At 41.3% G+C, this 19,430-nt stretch overlaps 2 protein-coding genes across 2 annotated transcripts; both read right to left on the reverse strand.

Moving 5' to 3' along the window:
• Window positions 1-4,374: 4,374 nt before the first annotated feature.
• On the reverse strand, window positions 4,375-13,208 carry LOC115592722 (zinc finger protein 345-like). The gene is made up of 2 exons (XM_030435780.1): window positions 12,668-13,208; window positions 4,375-5,389 (listed from the first exon to the last, which is right to left on the reverse strand). Exons 1-2 carry the CDS (start codon window positions 13,017-13,019, stop codon window positions 5,040-5,042), a joined length of 702 nt encoding a protein of 233 aa, XP_030291640.1. The 5' UTR covers window positions 13,020-13,208; the 3' UTR covers window positions 4,375-5,039.
• Window positions 13,209-14,786: 1,578 nt separating this feature from the next.
• Window positions 14,787-16,409, reverse strand: LOC115593023 (oocyte zinc finger protein XlCOF19-like). Its single transcript, XM_030436336.1, has 2 exons — window positions 16,402-16,409; window positions 14,787-16,093 (listed from the first exon to the last, which is right to left on the reverse strand). The coding sequence occupies exons 1-2, from the start codon at window positions 16,407-16,409 to the stop codon at window positions 15,124-15,126; spliced, it is 978 nt and encodes a 325-aa protein (XP_030292196.1). The 3' UTR covers window positions 14,787-15,123.
• Window positions 16,410-19,430: the final 3,021 nt, after the last annotated feature.

Raw genomic sequence — 19,430 nt, forward strand, 5'->3', positions numbered from 1 at the left:
GTAGCAGTCTCTCTGAGTGTGTGTCTGTGAGACGATTGGACCTGCTGATTGGCTTGAGCCGCCTGATTGCTGCCCCAGGATTGGTCAGAGGCAGGAGTGAAGCACTGACTGGTGTTTTGTGTTTGTGAAATCTACAATCTGAGCATTTTGTAAATTTGTGTATAGAATTTTTTTTGTCACCCAGTGGAGAGAGAAGCCTTTTCTTTGTCCCTTTTCTCCTGTTTCTCCTCATTTAGGAGTTAGGTAAGAATTTGTCTTCTTGTTTCTATTAACTTGTGGAAGGAAGGCAGGGAGATAGATATGTTTGTCTGTTGTGTCGGCCTTCTCTCCCTCTGAAGCAAAACTAAAGTGCTTCCTTAAATATAACTTCCCTGTGACACTGGCCTTCCTGGGAGTGGGAAGAATGGAGGAGGAGCACATCACATATGGTCTGGTTCTCCTCGACCAGGGGCTAACACAAGCCCCCGAAATGCTGCTTCTTAAAAGAAATCACACTTTTTTCTTTAAAATTCTATTTTTCACTCAGTTTTACACATTCACTGTGTTAGCATCCTGAGAAGAAAGCTTGCTGGTTTTGACATTTGAGCAACCCCCCCAAAAACTAAATTCTACATGAAAAGTTCCATCATCCTAAACAAAACTGTTCATTTCAAACGTGAAAAAAAATCCTCTTGAATGAAAATTCTACTTGACAGATGTCACTTCTTTTAAAGTATTTCCCTCTAGAACAACTAGAACAACCACAAACAGGTTCTTCTACATGAAAAGTTTTACCATCCCAAAAAAACCCCAAATACACTGGATAATTTCACCCAACTCATTTCCCTCCATGTGTAGTTTTCCTACTACAGACAAGTTTTTTTCATTTGAAATTTTGTCTTTCCTCATTTTCCAACATGATGAGAAAAAATGCGACAAAATCAAGAAAAGCACTCGTGCACACCGTCCACTCCACCTGCAATTCAGTTTAATGACAAAACATTTGGGTTCTTAGACGTTCATCTGGTTCTTTCATCTCATTTCACTCAAAAAATACTTTGTTTCACATACCGACAAGAAACATTTGTTTCCTCTGAATATGGGAAACTGATTAACAGGATACATCTGAAAGTTTTTCCCAAACAAATGAACATATTTTTTATATTTTGATTGAAACATACACATGTTTTTCAATAATATAAAATAAAATTGCAGTTTCACAGATGAAAAAGATATTTTTCCCACATTCATTCATTCAACCTTTATTTAAATCTTAAGAAGTCCTTGAGGGCCACCCACCTAGTAACTAGGTGCAAAAATGTGATAAACAGAAATATCGAACATAATCTCTGAGCGAATAAACAGAAGAACAGACAAGAAGCAACGTGACGGAATGCAAATAAAACAGAAAACAAGTGGTTGAAAATTATCCAAAACTGCAGCAAATGAACAAAACTAATAAAACTGAGGAGAGTAAAAGATATTACAACCACACAGGACACGCAGTTACAAACAGTCACATTCAAATGATGAGTGGTTGGAGGTCAAAGTCTATATTTCATTTCAGCTGATTGAAATAAAATAAAATGAAATAAAATAGCCTAAATAAAATGAAATAAAATAAAATAAAATAAAATAGCCTAAATAAAATGAAATAAAATAAAATAAAATAGCCTAAATAAAATAAAATAAAATAAAATAGCCTAAAATAAAATGAAATAAAATAAAATGAAATAAAATAAAATAAAATAGCCTAAAATAAAATAAAATAGCCTAAAATAGCCTGAAATAAAATAAAATAAAATAGCCTAAATAAAATGAAATAAAATAAAATAAAATAGCCTAAATAAAATGAAATAAAATAAAATAAAATAAAATAGCCTAAATAAAATGAAATAAAATAAAATAAAATAGCCTAAATAAAATAAAATATAATAAAATAGCCTAAAATAAAATGAAATAAAATAAAATGAAATAAAATAAAATAAAATAGCCTAAAATAAAATAAAATAGCCTAAAATAGCCTGAAATAAAATAAAATAAAATAGCCTAAATAAAATAAAATAAAATAAAATAAAATAGCCTAAAATAAAATGAAATAAAATAAAATAAAATAAAATAGCCTAAAATAAAATGAAATAAAATAAAACACTGAACAACATTTAACCACTTCCTCAAAGGCTAATATAAAAGAAAGTGATGTTAAATCCAAAATGAAAAGACGACCACATCTAAAACTCTGTCAGTGATTTTTATTACGGCCACAGCCGTGTTACTTTTTTTTTCCCAGAAAATGTCTGCTTCCTGTTTTCTCCCCTGTTGCCATGGTGATTTACTGTATCGGAGCTCCATTGATGATGATGGCTGTTTACTGGTCGCCAGGCACGACCTCAACTCAGAGTTAACATACTCAGAGTCGACTTACCGAACTCAGATCAGCTGTTCTGGAACTGAAAACTCAGAGTTTCACTTCACAGTGTAAGTCAGCTCAGAGTTCAGGGTGAGGCTCAGAGTCTGTTAAACTTGCTTCCTGAAACAGGCCCTGACTGGGGCGCTACAGCAAGCATCTCAAGTTGAAAACAAAGAAGAAACTTTTGTACATTTAAACTAGGGCTGTCAAAGTAAGTCAACGCGTTAACGCAACATCCTCTAAACGCCGTAATTTTTTAAACGCACGATTAACGCTCGGTATTTAAAAAAAAAGAAACGTGCATTGTTTGATTTACGGCCATCAGTGGCACCTGTAGTCTTGATCCAGAGAGCGGCAGAAGAATAAGAAAGGGAATCAGAAGAAGAAGAAGCAGGGTTGGTGTTTGGGAAAAACACGGTGGACTGGTTCGGTCCATAGGACGAAAGTTATCTGCACGTACTGTCAACATGAAATGAGTTACCACTGAAGTACGTCGAGTCTCAGATATCATTTGCAAGCCAAACACACGGCAGATGCAGAGAGCCCACCGCCAAAAGCAGACATCACCATGTTTTGATCCCGTTTAGGGTGAGGGGATATTTTTTGAGCCTTTTATTTGAAATGCATGAATAAACATTTTCATAAAGCAAGCATATTTGCCATTTTTTTATGTTGTTAAAAGTATTAAAAAATACATTAAGGTCATTTAAAACAGAAAGAAATGTGCCAAAACTATGGACAAAATGCGATTAATCGCGATTAGAAAAATTAATCGTTTGACTGCCCCAATTTAAACCTATTAAAATGAAGTCCATCACTCTGTTTTTTTTAAACTGTAAAACTTATAAAAAAAAAACGATCTCCTCCCACAATTTTTTCCTACAGTGCATAAAATGTTTGACTGTGAACACTACTGTAAACATATACCTGCAAATTGATAAATAAATCTTTAATGTTTATGACAAAAATTTAACATTTTTTAGAGTCATGGTAGATGATGTCTGACAAACATCAGAATTTTACCTACATTTTTTAAAAATGAAAAAAAAAACTACCTTTTTGAGAACATTTTGAATTCTGCTCTCATGTGAATATTGCAGTCAATGCAAGCAGTATTTTTAAACATCAGTTATCCACTTATGGAGCAAATCAATCATTGTTAACAACAAATTACCAACATCTCCATGCTGCAATATGTGTATTTTCAGATTTTAGTCTTGATAACTGAATTTTTTACAGTGGTTTCAAATCTGCCTGCACAACAGTGAATGGCTTACTCAATTTGTGAAGCCAATGTTGTATTGCCAGTTAGCTCAGAGTGATAGATGACAGTCTTTAGCTCCAGAAGTTGTGAGTTCAAGCCTCAAGTGGTCCAAAATGAACATTGTTGTCAACTGTCTTGTCTTCCTATTCTCCCGTTTGTTGCTCAGAATTGCCAAAATAGCCCGGACGCGACCCATCGCTGCGCAGCAGCTATAATTTATAGTGTATTTTCACACTTGTTTCTTTCTTCAGTTTTTATTAGTTGTAATATTTTTGACTTAAAAGAAATACAATCTTGATGAATACATACTTGCAGTTTCTGTGTCAGTGTATGAAAATTGATTGTGAAATTTACTAAGATGCAAGAGGGCGCCGGCTAAGATCTTGCCGAGGGCACTAAATTACTCAAGGCCGGCAATGCAGCTGCTGATGTATGTAACTCTGTTACTGTGATGATACATGACAGTTCAATATTGAATATGTCTATAATAACCAGATCCTGATATGTAAATGTCTGTGAGAATAAAAAGCACCAACGTCGATTTTATGAATGCAGTGATTTTTGATAATCTAAAAAATTAACAATGTCTGCAGCTCAAGATCAGAAACTGCAGCAGCAGTGAAGAGATAAACTCCATGACAAAACATTATAACATCTGATAATGTAAACAATAACATTTAATTGTAAAAGAAAGTAGGCTGCTATTATTATTGTTTTTTTTATGTTTATTTGAAATGGACATAGCAATTACATTGGACAAACCATATGCATTGTTTAAGTGTTTTAGCACAAGTGCTAATTTGTAACCCTTGTCCATAGGCAGCTTTTGAAAAGATAGAGCAGTTAGAAAATGGGGCAATTAAAATAAGAATGGAAAAAGGAAAAACCAGACAAAGATAGGAAAAAAAGAAGAATAAAACAAAACAGCAACAAAACGATAGGAAAAAGAAATCAAAGAAATACAAGCAAGTTTCAAATAAGGGACATAATAGGCAACAGAGCAGAGGCAATATGAGCAAGCAGTAACCAGTTAAGAACTATTCATGTGTGCACTGTTGATTAGATTTTAGCCACTGTTTGATTCCTTTGTTAAAAGCTTTACTATTGGTCTATAGTTTTAACTCAGTGGGTAGAAATATGCACCAGGGGAGGCTCGTCCATAGAGGCAGAGGAGCTCATTTAAAGTTCTGCAATTATGCATGAAACACTAGAACTGAACCACTTCCAACATATTTTGCAAATACAAGGCTACTCGCCTGTACGTGTCATTAAACGTCTCGTCAGAGCAGACTGATCAGACAAACTTTTCCAGGCAACACTATGGTTTCTCATGTGCCATTTCAAATTAGATGAATCACGGAATGTTATCCCAGATGTTTTGCAAGATTAAGGTTTCTCACCTGTGTGGATTTTGGTGTGACGAGTTAAAACAACACGACTCCCAAAGGCCTTCCCACAAATTTCACAGGTAAAAGGTCTCTCACCTGTGTGGATTTTCATGTGTCTTTTTAAGTCACTACAAGACCTGAAAGTCTTCCCACATGTTTTGCAAGAATACGGTTTCTCACCTGTGTGGATTCTCATATGTACTTTTAAGTCACTACAAGAACTGAAAGTCTTCCCACATATTTTGCAAGAATACGGTTTCTCACCGGTGTGGGTTCTCATGTGACGTGTTAAGTTAGCTTCTTGCATGAAAGTCTTTCCACATGTTTTGCAAGAATACGGCTTCTCACCTGTATGGATTCTCATGTGGACTGCCATGTGTGCACGCCGGCTGTAAGCTTTCCCACATATTTCGCAAGGGAACGGTTTCTCACCTGTGTGAGTTCTCATGTGCCTATTGAAACTAGATGAATCACGTAATGTCTTTCCACATGTTTTGCAAGTAAATGGGTTCTCACCTGTGTGAGTTCTCATGTGTTGCTTCAATTCACAATGAATCTTGAAATCTTTTCCACATGTTTTGCAAGAATATGGCCGCTCACCTGTGTGGATTCTCATGTGAGCTATTAAGTTCCTGTTTGCTGTGAAAGCTCTCCCACATGTTTTGCAAGTAAACGGCTTCTCACCTGTGTGAGTTCTCACGTGCCTTTTCAAACCAGATGCATCATAGAATGTTTTCCCACAGGTGATGCAAGAATACGGCTTCTCACCTGTGTGGATTCTCATGTGACCTGTTAACTGACTAAGAATCCCAAAACCTTTACCACATGTTTTACAAGTAAACTTCTTCTCACCTGTGTGGATTCTCAGGTGGATTGTTAATTGACTAAGAGCCCTGAAATCTTTCCCACATGTTTTGCAAGTAAACAGTTTCTCACCTGTGTGGATTTTCAGGTGTGCTTTCAATAGGGACTTAAACTTAAAAGTCTTTCCACATGTGTCACAGTTGAAAGACTTTTCACCTGTGTGAGTGTTATGTTGAATGTCTGATGAGTTTTTATTTTTTCTGTGACGTCTTTTCTTTTTCTTCTGCTCTCCATCTCCAGCTGATCCTGAGTCTCCATGTTCTCCTCCTTTCTGGTCTGGGCTCTCAGCTACATGAGAGTTGTTAGAGAGGAGCTGGTGGTCACTTGTTGGTTCTGCTTCACTGTGGTCACTTTCCTCATAAGCTGGAGTCAACATGACGGTATCCGTCTCCACCTTCAGTACAAGCTGCTCTCCCTCCCGACTGGTGCAGAGTTCCTCCTGTTCCTCTTTAATCTCTGGAGGCTCTGGGTCCTGTTGGTCCAGACTGGAGTTCCTCTCCTGGTTACAGAGCTGCTGGTCAGCCAGAACCTCCTCCTCCTTACAGACATGTTGCTGTGGGAGCTCTGGAGGGACACACAACAAAAGACAGACAATATTTAATCAACCAATCAACCTTTATTTATCCTCCAGAGATCATTGAGAGGCAACCCTCATTTACAAGGGCATCGAGGCCCACAGAACAAAGGCCGAATAACAACAAGCAGAAATACTCAGAAAGTTTCAGAAAGGCCGCTTTAATGCACGGGCTTACCTGGGCTGAAGCCCAGGGGCCTCACGCGTTCAGGGGCCTCACGTGTTCAGGTTCACAATGAGCTGAAAAGATCATATTGTTTTGTAACTTGTCAGGTTTTCTGTCAATCAATCTAATCGCACCTTACGTGGCTGCTGATTGATCCAAATTAGGAGTTACCCACGTGGCCCTATGGCCCGTGGGCTGACCTATCAGAATGTCTATAGTTAGTTTTGGGGTGTGTCCCTCTATGATTGATTGACATTTAGTGGAAAATGTCGGGGAGGACGTTTGAGAGTGGTGCCCAGAAAAGAAAAAAACTAAGAAAGAGTTGGGCGAAAAATAATTACTGAAGAGCATCCCAATGCTTTTTTAAACCAGCTGCTGCTGAAGATGGACCCAGCAGCAGGGAAAGCTCGCTATCTCATACACCGGAGGGAGCGGGGGAGGCGCAGGCCACGCAGGTGGATGTAGCTGGAGAGGAGCAGGGGACCGCCCGCAGCAGTGGAGGGGGGGAGGGAGGGGGGGAGCACACGAGTCCCAGAGAAAGGACCAGGCTGCAAAGCAGTCAGGGGGAGACGAGTCAAATGACCCAAGTGACCCGGGCCGCAGGGGAAACAATACTGATGCAAAAGTGCGCGCTTATTGGGCGAAAATGGAGTCCTGTCAAAGTAAAGATGCTAACATGATGGATCACACCCCATGCAAACATGTTCTATCCTTTTTAATTAATAGAGAGGCGTTAGTGGAGCCTGTTTCATATGTCCACGCTTGCTCTCCATGACTTCTCCAGACCGGAGCGCACAACAAGGATGCGCTCCGACTCGGACTGCCCTTCCACCTGGACACCGCATACCTCGACCTCGTACTCGGCCAGAGTTTACCCTACACACGGTTCTCGTATTTCTCCTTTCACGGACTCCTCGGCGTGTGTGATTACTCCTTCCGCCTGCGTTCATCCGCAAAAGGAGCAGCTCGAGTGCGCTGCGTAAATGAAGGCCACGCGCAGCTCAGAAAGCATCTGCCGCAGGAGCTGAAAGACAAACGACTTGGAGATCAGACGCTAAATTCAGATTAGCTGTTGTTAACGTAGTGCTAACTTAAGCCAGTGTGCAGGCGAAGTTGAGCGCACAGAAGGAGAGATTGAGAGCAAGAGTGAGCGGTCTGCAGCGCAGCCAGCAAGAGTCTGTGAGAGTGCAGGGGTTATTATTTCACCTTAAAATGCATAAAAGCAAACATGCAAATACATTTATTGAGCACAGAATATATTTCTGTTTCCGCAAATTAAATTATGTTTTTAGATTACACTGCAAACCTTCTATAAATGTTGCTCAGTTTCATCTTTTTGGCACCTGGCATTAGGCCATGTTGCTCTCCATGGGGCTGAATGGAGTGTGTGTGTGCAGGTGCATGTGATTGGTTGACAGGCCCACTGAGGCCGGAGAACAGGTCACTAACTTTGATCTGTTGCTGTTCTTCGCTTATGCTGTTATTAGTTATTATCAATGTTTGTGCAGACAGGTGATGATTGGTGATGTTTTTCATAATATCGTTTGAAATCATATTTGCACACATTTTGGTTTTATTATCACCATAAGTTGCTGTGTGTGGTTCTTAAATAAAGTGTATTGTGTTTCTACTCAAGTGGGCTCAGTGATATGTTAATAACAATATTATGGTGTTTTCTGGCTCAAAGAGGGAAAATTCACTGTTGTATGTCTCGAAAGAAACTACTGCATTTTGTGATGTAGATTACCTAGATATTACGCTTTTTTAAAATGAGACTCTATAAATCGAGGGGATGGAGGGCCTACAAAACCTCTCAGCCCCGGGGCCTAACATTAGGTTAAAGGCCCTGCCCACAGAACAAAGGCCGAATAACAACAAGTACAAATACTCATAAAGTTTCAATAGCTTCCATCTCATCTGACCCACTGACTCCAAACTGATGCTGGATTGTATTAATACACTGGGTGATTAGGACACACCTTGTTATATGGACTTATGTGCTCCTCATATTTGTTATTAATGTTTTTAATGTAGGCTAAAATGTATTTTTGTTTCAATAGTTTCCATCTCATCTGACCCACTGACTCCAAATCAGTGCCGAAATGTCTTCCTAACAGGTTGAATGAGACACACCTCTTTCTGTTGAGTTTTAGTGCTCCTCGCATGTTTCGGAACGTTTTTCGTGTAAAATCATCATTTTCTGAGCGAAGTTTCGCCGCGGTCTTCTATAGAACGGAGCCCAGCCGTGCAGCGGACACTCAGAACCTCCGGAGTCCCGGAGTGGAATGAACCAAAACGAGGGAAACACTCGTATGTTCGCTCCATGTAGTGAAACGTGGCTGCGATGCATATGTCCCCCTCTGTGGCCACTCCAGGGCTCTGAACATTAGTGTTATTAAAATAAGAAACTTTTACTCACCTATCCTGTGTAACTTTACTTGGGGTTTCCAGCAGATATCCAGCATGACGCGCTGCCGATCGATCTCTTCCTCGTACTGGACGATAGTTGTTTTAAAAACTCTGAATATTTCTTCAGCAGCAGCAGTTAGTCGCTCGTTGACAAACTCTCTCAAACTCTCAACTGAACTCATTGTTCTTTAATTACTCATTCAATAATGAGCTGCGCTGTGACTCAGTACCGTCTTCACTTCATTCATACACACAGCCAGCTAATGCTGCTAGCTGCTACTGTTTACTTCCGCTGGGTGTCACGCTCTAAAGCTCCGACAGGGGAAGTGCGGAGGCTACATCCAAGTCAGTCACCCTAACTACTACCCATCATATCCTTTGAAAAATCCCTGTATCCCTTAAGAAAGCTAACAGTATCCGGACCTGTGCTCTCTCACCCATACTCAGTAATCCTTTTAATGTGAGTTCTTGCACCCCTATTTCCCTCAGATTATTCCTCATCATCTCTCTCCGTGCCCTATACTTCCTACACTGTAGAAGTACATGCTCCACTGACTCCTCCTCCTGACATCCCTCACACAGACCTGTTTGATGTTTCCCTATCATTTTCAGTGTTTTGTTCAGTGCACAATGTCCCAACCTCAACCTTGTTGACACAGTTTCCTCTCTCCTGTTTCCACTACCTACCCTATTTACTTTGACATTCTTCTGAATCTGATATAGATGTCTCCCTTTCTCTTCTCTGTCCCACCTTTCTTGCCACATTTGGTTGTTTTTTTCCCAGATTATACATTTAACCTCTGCTTTACTGATATTAATTTGCATTTCTATATCTCCTTTCTTTAAAGCCCTCTTTGCCAACTCATCCACCCTCTCATTCCCCCTCACTCCTACATGCGCTGGAACCCACAGAAAGTTTACCTGACCTCCCTGATTTGCTATTCTTGTGACTGACTGCAGGACTTCATATAGTACATCTTGACGACTGTTTGAATGGAATGACCTTATACTTGCTAGAGTTGAGGTTGAATCTGAGCATATCAGCACCTTATCTTGTTTTGTTTTTTCCACCCACCGTAGAGCAACCAATACTGCCAACATCTCCACTGTGTAAACGCCTAATTTATTTGATTTTCTTCTGTTGATTCCAATTCTTTTTACTGGTATTGCCACCCCATACCCTGTCACTCCTGTCTCAGGTGTCTTAGCACCGTCCGTATAAACCTGTGTAAAATTACTATATTCTTTCATGACATGGTATTTGAATGCACTTACCAAATCAACTTTTCCTTTTTCTTTCCTTTTTACCTCTAGCAAATACCAGTCTATGGCTTTTAGTTCCGCTCCAGACTGAAGACATTTAATTCAGAACTTGTTTAAAACATATCTGACTCTCCCTGGTTGCTCCCAACTCCCTTCGTCTGCCTCCAAATTTCCCTCGAACCCAGTGGTCGCTCACTCTGTTAAAACTTGGATTCAAATTAGGAAAAGCCTAGGCCTCCATAGAGCCTCAGACCTCTCCCCCATTGTAGACAACCACCTATTTCTGCCCTCTTGCACGGATTTGACTTTTCGGACTTGGTTTGACAAAGGGATAACTAAATTTAAGGACCTTTATAACAAAGGGACTTTTATGTCCTTTTCTGAGCTCTCAAATAAATTTGATTTGCCTAAATCCCACCTGTTTCATTTTTTTCAGATAAGGCATTTTGTTCGGAATCAGAACCCCAAATTCCCGAGTCGACCCCCGGAAACTCTGGTTGACTCATTTATAATCTCTTGTCCCGGAACAAAAGCAGCTAATTTCTAGCATTTACAGCCTTATCAATTCAACTATTGACACCCCAGCGTCCGGTCCCAAGGACTCTTGGGAGCGAGAACTCGGAACCACTCTTTCTGATGATTATTGGAAACAAGTCTTACGGTTAGTTCATTCCTCTTCAATTTGTGCGAGACAAAGCCTCTTACAGTGTAAAGTGGTACACAAAGTTCACTACACTAATCTGAGGCTGTCTCGGATTTACCCCAATGTAACTGACTCCTGTAATAGGTGCAAACAATCCCCAGCCGACCATTCCCATATGTTCCGGTTCTGTCCTAGGCTTGCCACATTCTGGTCGGAAATCTTTAAAACTCTTAGTACAGCTTATAACACTACGATCTCTCCTGATCCTCTCCTAGCTTTGTTTGGTGCCCCTTTGCAACCTCTTGCTTCCAAGGCCATGCGGACCGTTCTTGCCTTTACCACCCTGTTGGCCAGGCGTCTCATACTCCTCAACTGGAAACTCCCCCAACCTCCATCTTATAGCAGTTGGGTGAAAGAGGTGTTACTGACCATTAGACTTGAAAAGCTCAGATTCTCCCTCAATGGCTCCTTAAATTCATTTGAAACAACATGAGACCTCTCTTAAATTATATTGAATCTTTGGTATCTCTGCCTGATAGTGACGTCTGAGCCCCCCCCCCCCTTTTTTTGTATTTTTTTTCAATTTTTATATATATATATTTTTTTTATATATCCATTTGTTTTATTGTTTTTGTTTGTTTGTTTTATTTATTTATTCTACACTTTTACTTCATTTACATATTTGTTTAAAGTATTTTCCTTATTTATGTACCGGTTTTGTTTTATGCACTTCATACTCTTCATATGTCAATATTGGATTACTTTGAGAATTGCTCTCTCTCGGGTAGGGTGGATTGTGGGAGGGATAATAAGAATAAGAAGCCCTCTCTGTTACATTGTACTGTCACGCTGATGTCTGTGAAATGGCTCTCAATAAAGAAAGTTAATTAAAAAAAACAAAAAAAAAACATATCTGACTACAGTTGTTAACTTGAAGAAAATTTGGTCGACAAATGTCCTCCAGTTGCTAAGCAGACTTAAAAATACCTTTAATTATTTTCTTTCACATTATTTGAATTAATGTAATTAACTATATTTAACACCATCTTTAAACTCTTTTCACACAGTGTGTTTACACTATGTGTGTGTGCTCCTTGTATTAAGGTGTAGATCTACTCTGCTTAATTCCACAAAGAAATGTGGGATTCTTTCCTAAACTGCTTCTTTGAACTAACAGCTAACTTTTTGGTTACATACATGGAAGCTACTGTAAAAACTACAAGTATTTAACATAAAACTGTTTATATAAAAGCAGGACACGAGGAGCGATAATAAGTGGGACACATGAGAGCGATTAACTCGACTTCTTAATTATCATGTTAACAAATATGGACAAATCAGCATGAAGAAAGACACATAAACATATTTTGACATCTTCTCAAGGGGAAATTGTTCACATTCAGCATCAGCTCATCATTTCTCCTGTGTATGTTGATCCTCTGAAGATTCTTCAAGTAGCTCATTTAAAGTTAAAGTTCTGCAATTATGCATGAAACACTAGAACTGAACCACCTCCAACATATTTTGGAAATACAAGGCTACTCGCCTGAACGTGTCATCAAATGTTTCGTCAAAACAGACTGATCAGACAAACTTTCTCAAGGCAAAGTTATGGTTTCTCACCTGTGTGAGTTCTCATGTGAGCTGTTAAAGCATTGGTTTGCTTGAAAGTCTTCCCACATAATTTGCAAGAATACGGTTTCTCACCTGTGTGGATTCTCAAGTGAACCTTTAAATTACTGTTTAGTGTGAAAGTCTTCCCACAGGTGTTGCAAGAGTACGGTTTCTCACCTGTGTGGGTTCTTGTATGTTTTTTTAAGTCACCACACCACCTGAAAGCCTTCCCACATGTGTTGCAAGCAAATGGCTTCTCACCTGTGTGGATTCTCATATGGTAAATTAATGCAGCACGACCCCTGAAAGCCTTCCCACAAATTTCACAGGTAAAAGGTTTCTCACTTGTGTGAGTTTTCATGTGGGCTGCTATGTGTGCGCGTTGGCTGAAAGCTTTCCCACATGTGTTGCAAGTAAACGGCTTCTCACCTGTGTGGATTCTCATGTGTGAATTCAATTGGCATTTAAACTTAAAAGTCTTTCCACATGTATCCCAGTTGAAAGACTTTTCACCTGGGTGAGTGTTATGTTGAATGTCTGATGAGTTTTTTGCATAATCACTGTGACTTTTGCTTCTGTGTTGTCTTTTCTTTTTCTTCTGCTCTCCATCTCCAGCTGATCCTGAGTCTCCATGTTTTCCTCCTTTCTGGTCTGGGCTCTCAGCTACATGAGAGTTGTTAGAGAGGAGCTGGTGGTCACTTGTTGGTTCTGCTTCACTGTGGTCACTTTCCTCATAAGCTGGAGTCAACATGACGGTATCCGTCTCCACCTTCAGTACAAGCTGCTCTCCCTCCCGACTGGTGCAGAGTTCCTCCTGTTCCTCTTTAATCTCTGGAGGCTCTGGGTCCTCTTGGTCCAGACTGGAGTTCCTCTCCTGGTTACAGAGCTGCTGGTCAGCCAGAACCTCCTCCTCCTTACAGACATGTTGCTGTGGGAGCTCTGGAGGGACACACAACAAAAGACAGACAATATTTAATCAACCAATCAACCTTTATTTATCCTCCAGAGATCATTGAGAGGCAACCCTCATTTACAAGGGCATCGAGGCCCACAGAACAAAGGCCGAATAACAACAAGCAGAAATACTCAGAAAGTTTCAATAGCTTCCAGGTCATGTGACCCACTGACTCCAAACCGATGCCGAAATGTCTTCCTAACAGGTTGAATGAGACACACCTCTTTCTGTTGAGTTTTAGTGCTCCTCACATGTTTCGGAACGTTTTGTGTGTAAAATCATCATTTTCTGAGCGGAGTTTCGCCGCGGTCTTCTATAGAACGGAGCCCAGCCGTGCAGCGGACACTCAGAACCTCCGGAGTCCCGGAGTGGAATGAACCAAAACGAGGGAAACACTCGTATGTTCGCTCCATGTAGTGAAACGTGGCTGCGATGCATATGTCCCCCTCTGTGGCCACTCCAGGGCTCTGAACATTAGTGTTATTAAAATAAGAAACTTTTACTCACCTATCCTGTGTAACTTTACTTGGGGTTTCCAGCAGATATCCAGCATGACGCGCTGCCGATCGATCTCTTCCTCGTACTGGACGATAGTTGTTTTAAAAACTCTGAATATTTCTTCAGCAGCAGCAGTTAGTCGCTCGTTGACAAACTCTCTCAAACTCTCAACTGAACTCATTGTTCTTTAATTACTCATTCAATAATGAGCTGCGCTGTGACTCAGTACCGTCTTCACTTCATTCATCACACAGTCAGCTAATGCTGCTAGCTGCTACTGTTTACTTCCGCTGGGTGTCACGCTCTAAAGCTCCGACAGGGGAAGTGCGGAGGCTTTTAGTTCCGCTTCAGACTGAAAACATTTGATTCAGAACTTGTTTAAAACATATCTGACTACAGTTTTAAACTTGAAGAAAATAATTGGGCCAACAAATGTTCTCCAGTTGCTAAGCAGACTCAAAAGACTTTTAATACTTTTTTTCCATTTCTTACATGTTATTTAAATTCATGCAATTAACTATATTTAACACCATCTTTAAACTCTTTTCACACAGTGTGTTTACACTATGTTTGTGTGCTCCTTGTATTAAGGTGTAGATCTACTCTGCTTAATTCCACAAAGAAATGTGGGACTCTTTTCTAAACTGCTACTTTAAACTAACAGCTGACGTTTTGGTTACATACATGGAAGCTACTGTAAAACCTACAAGTATTTAACATATAACTGTTTATATAAAAGCAGGACACGAGGAACGATGATAAGTGGGACACATGAGAGCGATTAACTCGACTTTTTAATCATCGTGTTAACAAATATGGTCAAATCAGCATGAAGATGGACACATAAACATATTTTGACATCTTCTCAAGGGGAAGTTGTTCACATTCAGCGTCAGCTCATCATTTCTCCTATGTATATTGATCCTCTGAGGACTCTACAAGTAGGTCATTTAAAGTTAAAGTTCTGCAGTTATGCATGAAGCACTAGAACTGAACCACCTCCAACATGTTTTGGAAATACAAGGCTACTCGCCTGTACGTGTCATCAAAAGTTTTGTCAGAGCAGACTGATCAGACAAACTTTCCCCAGGCGAAGTTATGGTTTCTCACCTGTGTGAGTTCTCATGTGCCTTTTCAAACTAGATGAGTCACGTAATGTTTTCCCACATGTGTTGCAAGAAAATGGCCTCTCACCTGTGTGGATTCTCGTATGTTTTTTTAAGTCACCACAAGACCTGAAAGTCTTCCCACATGTCTGGCAAGAATACGGCTTTTCACCTGTGTGGATTCTCATGTGAGGTGGTAAGGAACTCTGATGCCTGAAAGTCTTCCCACATGTCTTGCAAGAATACGGCTTCTCACCTGTGTGGATTCTTGTATGCATTTTCAAAGTAGATGATTCAGAGAATGTTTTTCCACATGTTTGGCAGGAATGTGGCCTCTCACCTGTGTGGATTCTCATGTGAAGCGGTAAGGAACTCTGATGCCTGAAAGTCTTCCCACATGTCTTGCATGAATGTGGTTTGTCGTCTGTGTGGATTTGAATGTGACGTGTTAAGTGAGCATGACGGCTAAAAGCGTTCCCACAAATTTCACAGTTAAAAGGCTTCTCACCTGTGTGGGTTCTCATGTGAACTGTAAAGTGAGCACTACGGCTGAAAGTCTTCCCACATGTTTTGCAAGAATACGTATTCTCACCTGTGTGGTTTCTCATGTGGACTGTTAACTGACTACGAATCCTGAAAGCTTTCCCACATGTTTTGCAAGAATACGGCTTCTCACCTGTGTGAGTTCTTAGGTGTGCATTCAATAGGGACTTAAACTTAAAAGTCTTTCCACATGTGTCACATTTGAAAGACTTTTCAACTGGGTGAGTGTTATGTTGAATGTCTGATGAGGTAGAGTTTTTATTTTTTTGGTGACGTCTTTTCTGTTGCTTCGGCTCTCCATCTCCAGCTGATCCTGAGTCTCCATGTTCTCCTCCTTTCTGGTCTGGGCTCTCAGCTACATGAGAGTTGTTAGAGAGGAGCTGGTGGTCACTTGTTGGTTCTGCTTCACTGTGGTCACTTTCCTCATAAGCTGGAGTCAACATGACGGTATCCGTCTCCACCTTTAGTACAAGCTGCTCTCCCTCCCGACTGGTGCAGAGTTCCTCCTGTTCCTCTTTAATCTCTGGAGGCTCTGGGTCCTCTTGGTCCAGACTGGAGTTCCTCTCCTGGTTACAGAGCTGCTGGTCAGCCAGAACCTCCTCCTCCTCCTTACAGACATGTTGCTGTGGGAGCTCTGGAGGGACACACAACAAAAGACAGACAATATTTATTTTTTTAAATTTAACTTTTTATTGGCAGCCATAGTTGGCAACAGACAGCAAAACCTGTACATGTATGCCCGTTTCTAGTCTCTACAGGAAGAAGCAGGTACATAATAACCAAAAAGAGTTATGAGATCAAATGAAATTCCATAGGTTCAACTTCAACGTATACATTAGTGACACTCAAACTCAAAGTTGCACTCTGACTTATTGAGTCATTAACAAAGTATTCACCATTTTAAGAGTAGAGTAACAGTCCTTCCACCTTGGTCACAATTCACAGGCATTCTTACTGGTACCAGACTATGGACACCAAACTAAAAAATATGAAAAATAAAATACATTTAAAAAAACAAATAAATAAATAAATCCATACATTTTATATGAAATTCTGGCAAAACCTCCGGCGCCTCAGGAGGGGGAAGCAGTCCTCCACCAACAGTGTTTACAGTTGAGGTGGGGAGCTGTTGACCTCGACTGGGGACATCGTCGGGTGGTAGAAGGAATCCTTCGAGGATCTCCTCAATCCCACTGACACGCCTTCCATAGAGGAAGCAGAGGCTGGGGACTCAGAGGTTGACCCATCCATCACCCAAGCCGAAGTCACTGAGGTAGTCCGGAAGCTCCTCAGTGGCACAGCACCGGGGGTGGATGAGATCCGCCCTGAGTACCTCAAGTCTCTGGATGTTGTGGGGCTGTCTTGGCTGACACGTCTCTGCAGCATCGCGTGGCAGTCGGGGACAGTGCCTCTGGACTGGCAGACCAGGGTGGTGGTCCCCCTATTCAAAAAGGGGGACCAGAGGGTGTGTTTCAACTATCGGGGGATCACACTCCTCAGCCTCCCTGGGAAAGTCTACTCCAGGGTACTGGAGAGGAGAATTCGGCCAATAGTCGAACCTCGGATTCAGGAGGAACAATGCGCTTTTTGTCCCGGTCCCGGAACACTGGACCAGCTCCATACCCTCCGCAGGGTGCTCATGGGTTCATGGGAGTTTGCTCAACCAGTCCACATGTGCTTTGTGGACTTGGAGAAAGCATTCGACTGTGTCCCTCGTGGCATTTTGTAGGAGGTGCTCCGGGAGTACGGGGTCAAAGGCCCTCTGTTAAGGGCTGTACGGTCCCTGTACAACCAGAGCAGGAGCTTGGTTTGGAATGCCGGCAGTAAGTCAGACCTGTTCCCGGAGTATGTTGGACTCCGGCAGGGCTGCTCTTTGTCACCGTTTCTGTTCATTACGTTTATGGACAGAATTTCTCGGCGCAGCCAGGGGCCGGAGGTGGTCTGGTTCGGAGCCACTGGGTTTCATCTCTGCTTTTTGCGGATGATGTGGTCCTGTTGGCTCCCTCCAGCCAGGACCTCCAGCATGTTCTGTGGCGGTTTGCAGCCGAGAGTGAAGCAGCTGGGATGAGAATCAGCACCTCCAAGTCCGAGGCCATGGTTCTCAACCGGAAAAAGGTGGCCTGCTCCCTCAGGGTGGGGGGGAGCTCCTGCCTCAAGTGGAGGAGTTTAAGTATCTTGGGCTCTTGTTCACGAGTGAGGGAAGGATGGAACGTGAGATTGACAGGCGGATCGGTGCAGCGACCGCAGTATCGGTCTGTCGTGGTTTCAGACTCAGATTCAGATTTAGAATACTTTATTAATCACCAGGGGGAAATTGTTTTTGTTCCAATGCTCCGTGCAAAGTAGTAACAGAAATACAGAATGAATGGAAACAAGCGATAAAGATCAGTGTTTCCCCTACCATTGTACAGGCCGCCAGGCCAAGGAGACCTGCCGCCAGGCCAAAAAAAAAAAAAATCAATGTCAAAAATAAGCCACCTATCAATTCATTCATAAATCAATAATCATTTACATTAGGAGCGCCTCTGTGCAGCGCAACGCGAGTCAACCTGCTTCGTTGCCTAGTAACGATGCGAGTACCGCTGCTGAGAGCGCGGGCATATATTCTGGGATGTTTAAGGTTTGTTAGCTAACCAACTATGGCGCCGCCGAAGAAAAGACAAAATATCGCGGGTGACAGACAACTTAATATAAAGAAATGTTTCTGCCAGACTCCGGAGCCAAGGAAAATAGATGAAGGGAGAGTAACAGAGGCAACTCCAGAAAAAATGACAGGTGCAGGTGAGACGGAAGAAATGGGGGCAGATTGCCATATTGGTAAATTTATCTTGTTGCACCCTAAGGGAGTATGTCAATTCTTCCATGCCGTATATATGATGGACTATGTCTATCCAGTCCTTGTTTGAGGGAGATTTGGGCTTCAACCATGTGGGTTATAGCTTTTTTACCTGCAGCCAGCAGAGGTATCATACGGGACCTGTCCTTCGAGTTTATCCCTTGTGCAATATTACATACAAGACATCAAATCTAAAGGGAACACCATACATACTTCCTTTAAAGTTTGATGGATATTCTTCCAGAAAGCATCCAGCATCGGACAAGACCAAAATATGTGATAGTGATATGCATCGTTGGCCTGACATTGCCTCCAGCAGCCTGAATTAGAAGTTCTATGTCGTTCCTGACAAAGAAACGTACCAGACTCTTCCAACATAATTCCATCCAAATGAGGGAACTTTTGTGTCAGAGTGCAGTAAGTTGTGATCCCTTTCTTAACCCAGACACTGAATCTTTTGTCACCCACATTTGGAGGAAAATCACTATCAAAGGCGCACCATCTTATCAGTTATGATACTCTCTGTATATTACACAGTTTTTGAGTTGCCTTCAGGGACAAAATGATCAATGGGTTTTCTCTGTCCAACAGGTATTTGACTAATGTTTCATCAGAAATAATAGCTTGGGGTGGGATCTTATCAGTCATTGCCAGCTCTAGTTCCTTCCACCTAGCTGAGTAGCTCGGGTCACACCAGCATATAAGAGGCCTCAGCTGTGCTGCATAATAATACTCCAACAAGCATGGGAGCCCCATACCTCCATATTCTTTCTTGAGTTGTAGAGTTTTATATTTAGCCCTTGGCTTCTTGACATTCCATCTGGATACAAGTCTATCCCACTCCACAAACTGTTGAGAAACACCATATTTAATCAACCGATCAACCTTTATTTATCCTCCAGAGATCATTGAGAGGCA

This window comes from Sparus aurata, chromosome 12, assembly GCF_900880675.1.
Source record: "Sparus aurata chromosome 12, fSpaAur1.1, whole genome shotgun sequence".
In the NCBI taxonomy this organism is placed as follows: Eukaryota; Metazoa; Chordata; class Actinopteri; order Spariformes; family Sparidae; genus Sparus; species Sparus aurata.

What these genes read in the sequence shown, in the direction of transcription:
- LOC115592722 (XM_030435780.1), bottom strand. Translation starts at nt 13,019, where the DNA reads ATGAGAATCCACACAGGTGAGAAGCCGTTTACTTGCAACACATGTGGG. An exon ending in TCACTTGAGAATCCACACAG is followed by an intron (nt 5,390 to 12,667) that starts GTGAGAAACCGT and finishes GAATCCATACAG; the next exon opens with GTGAGAAGCCGTATTCTTGC.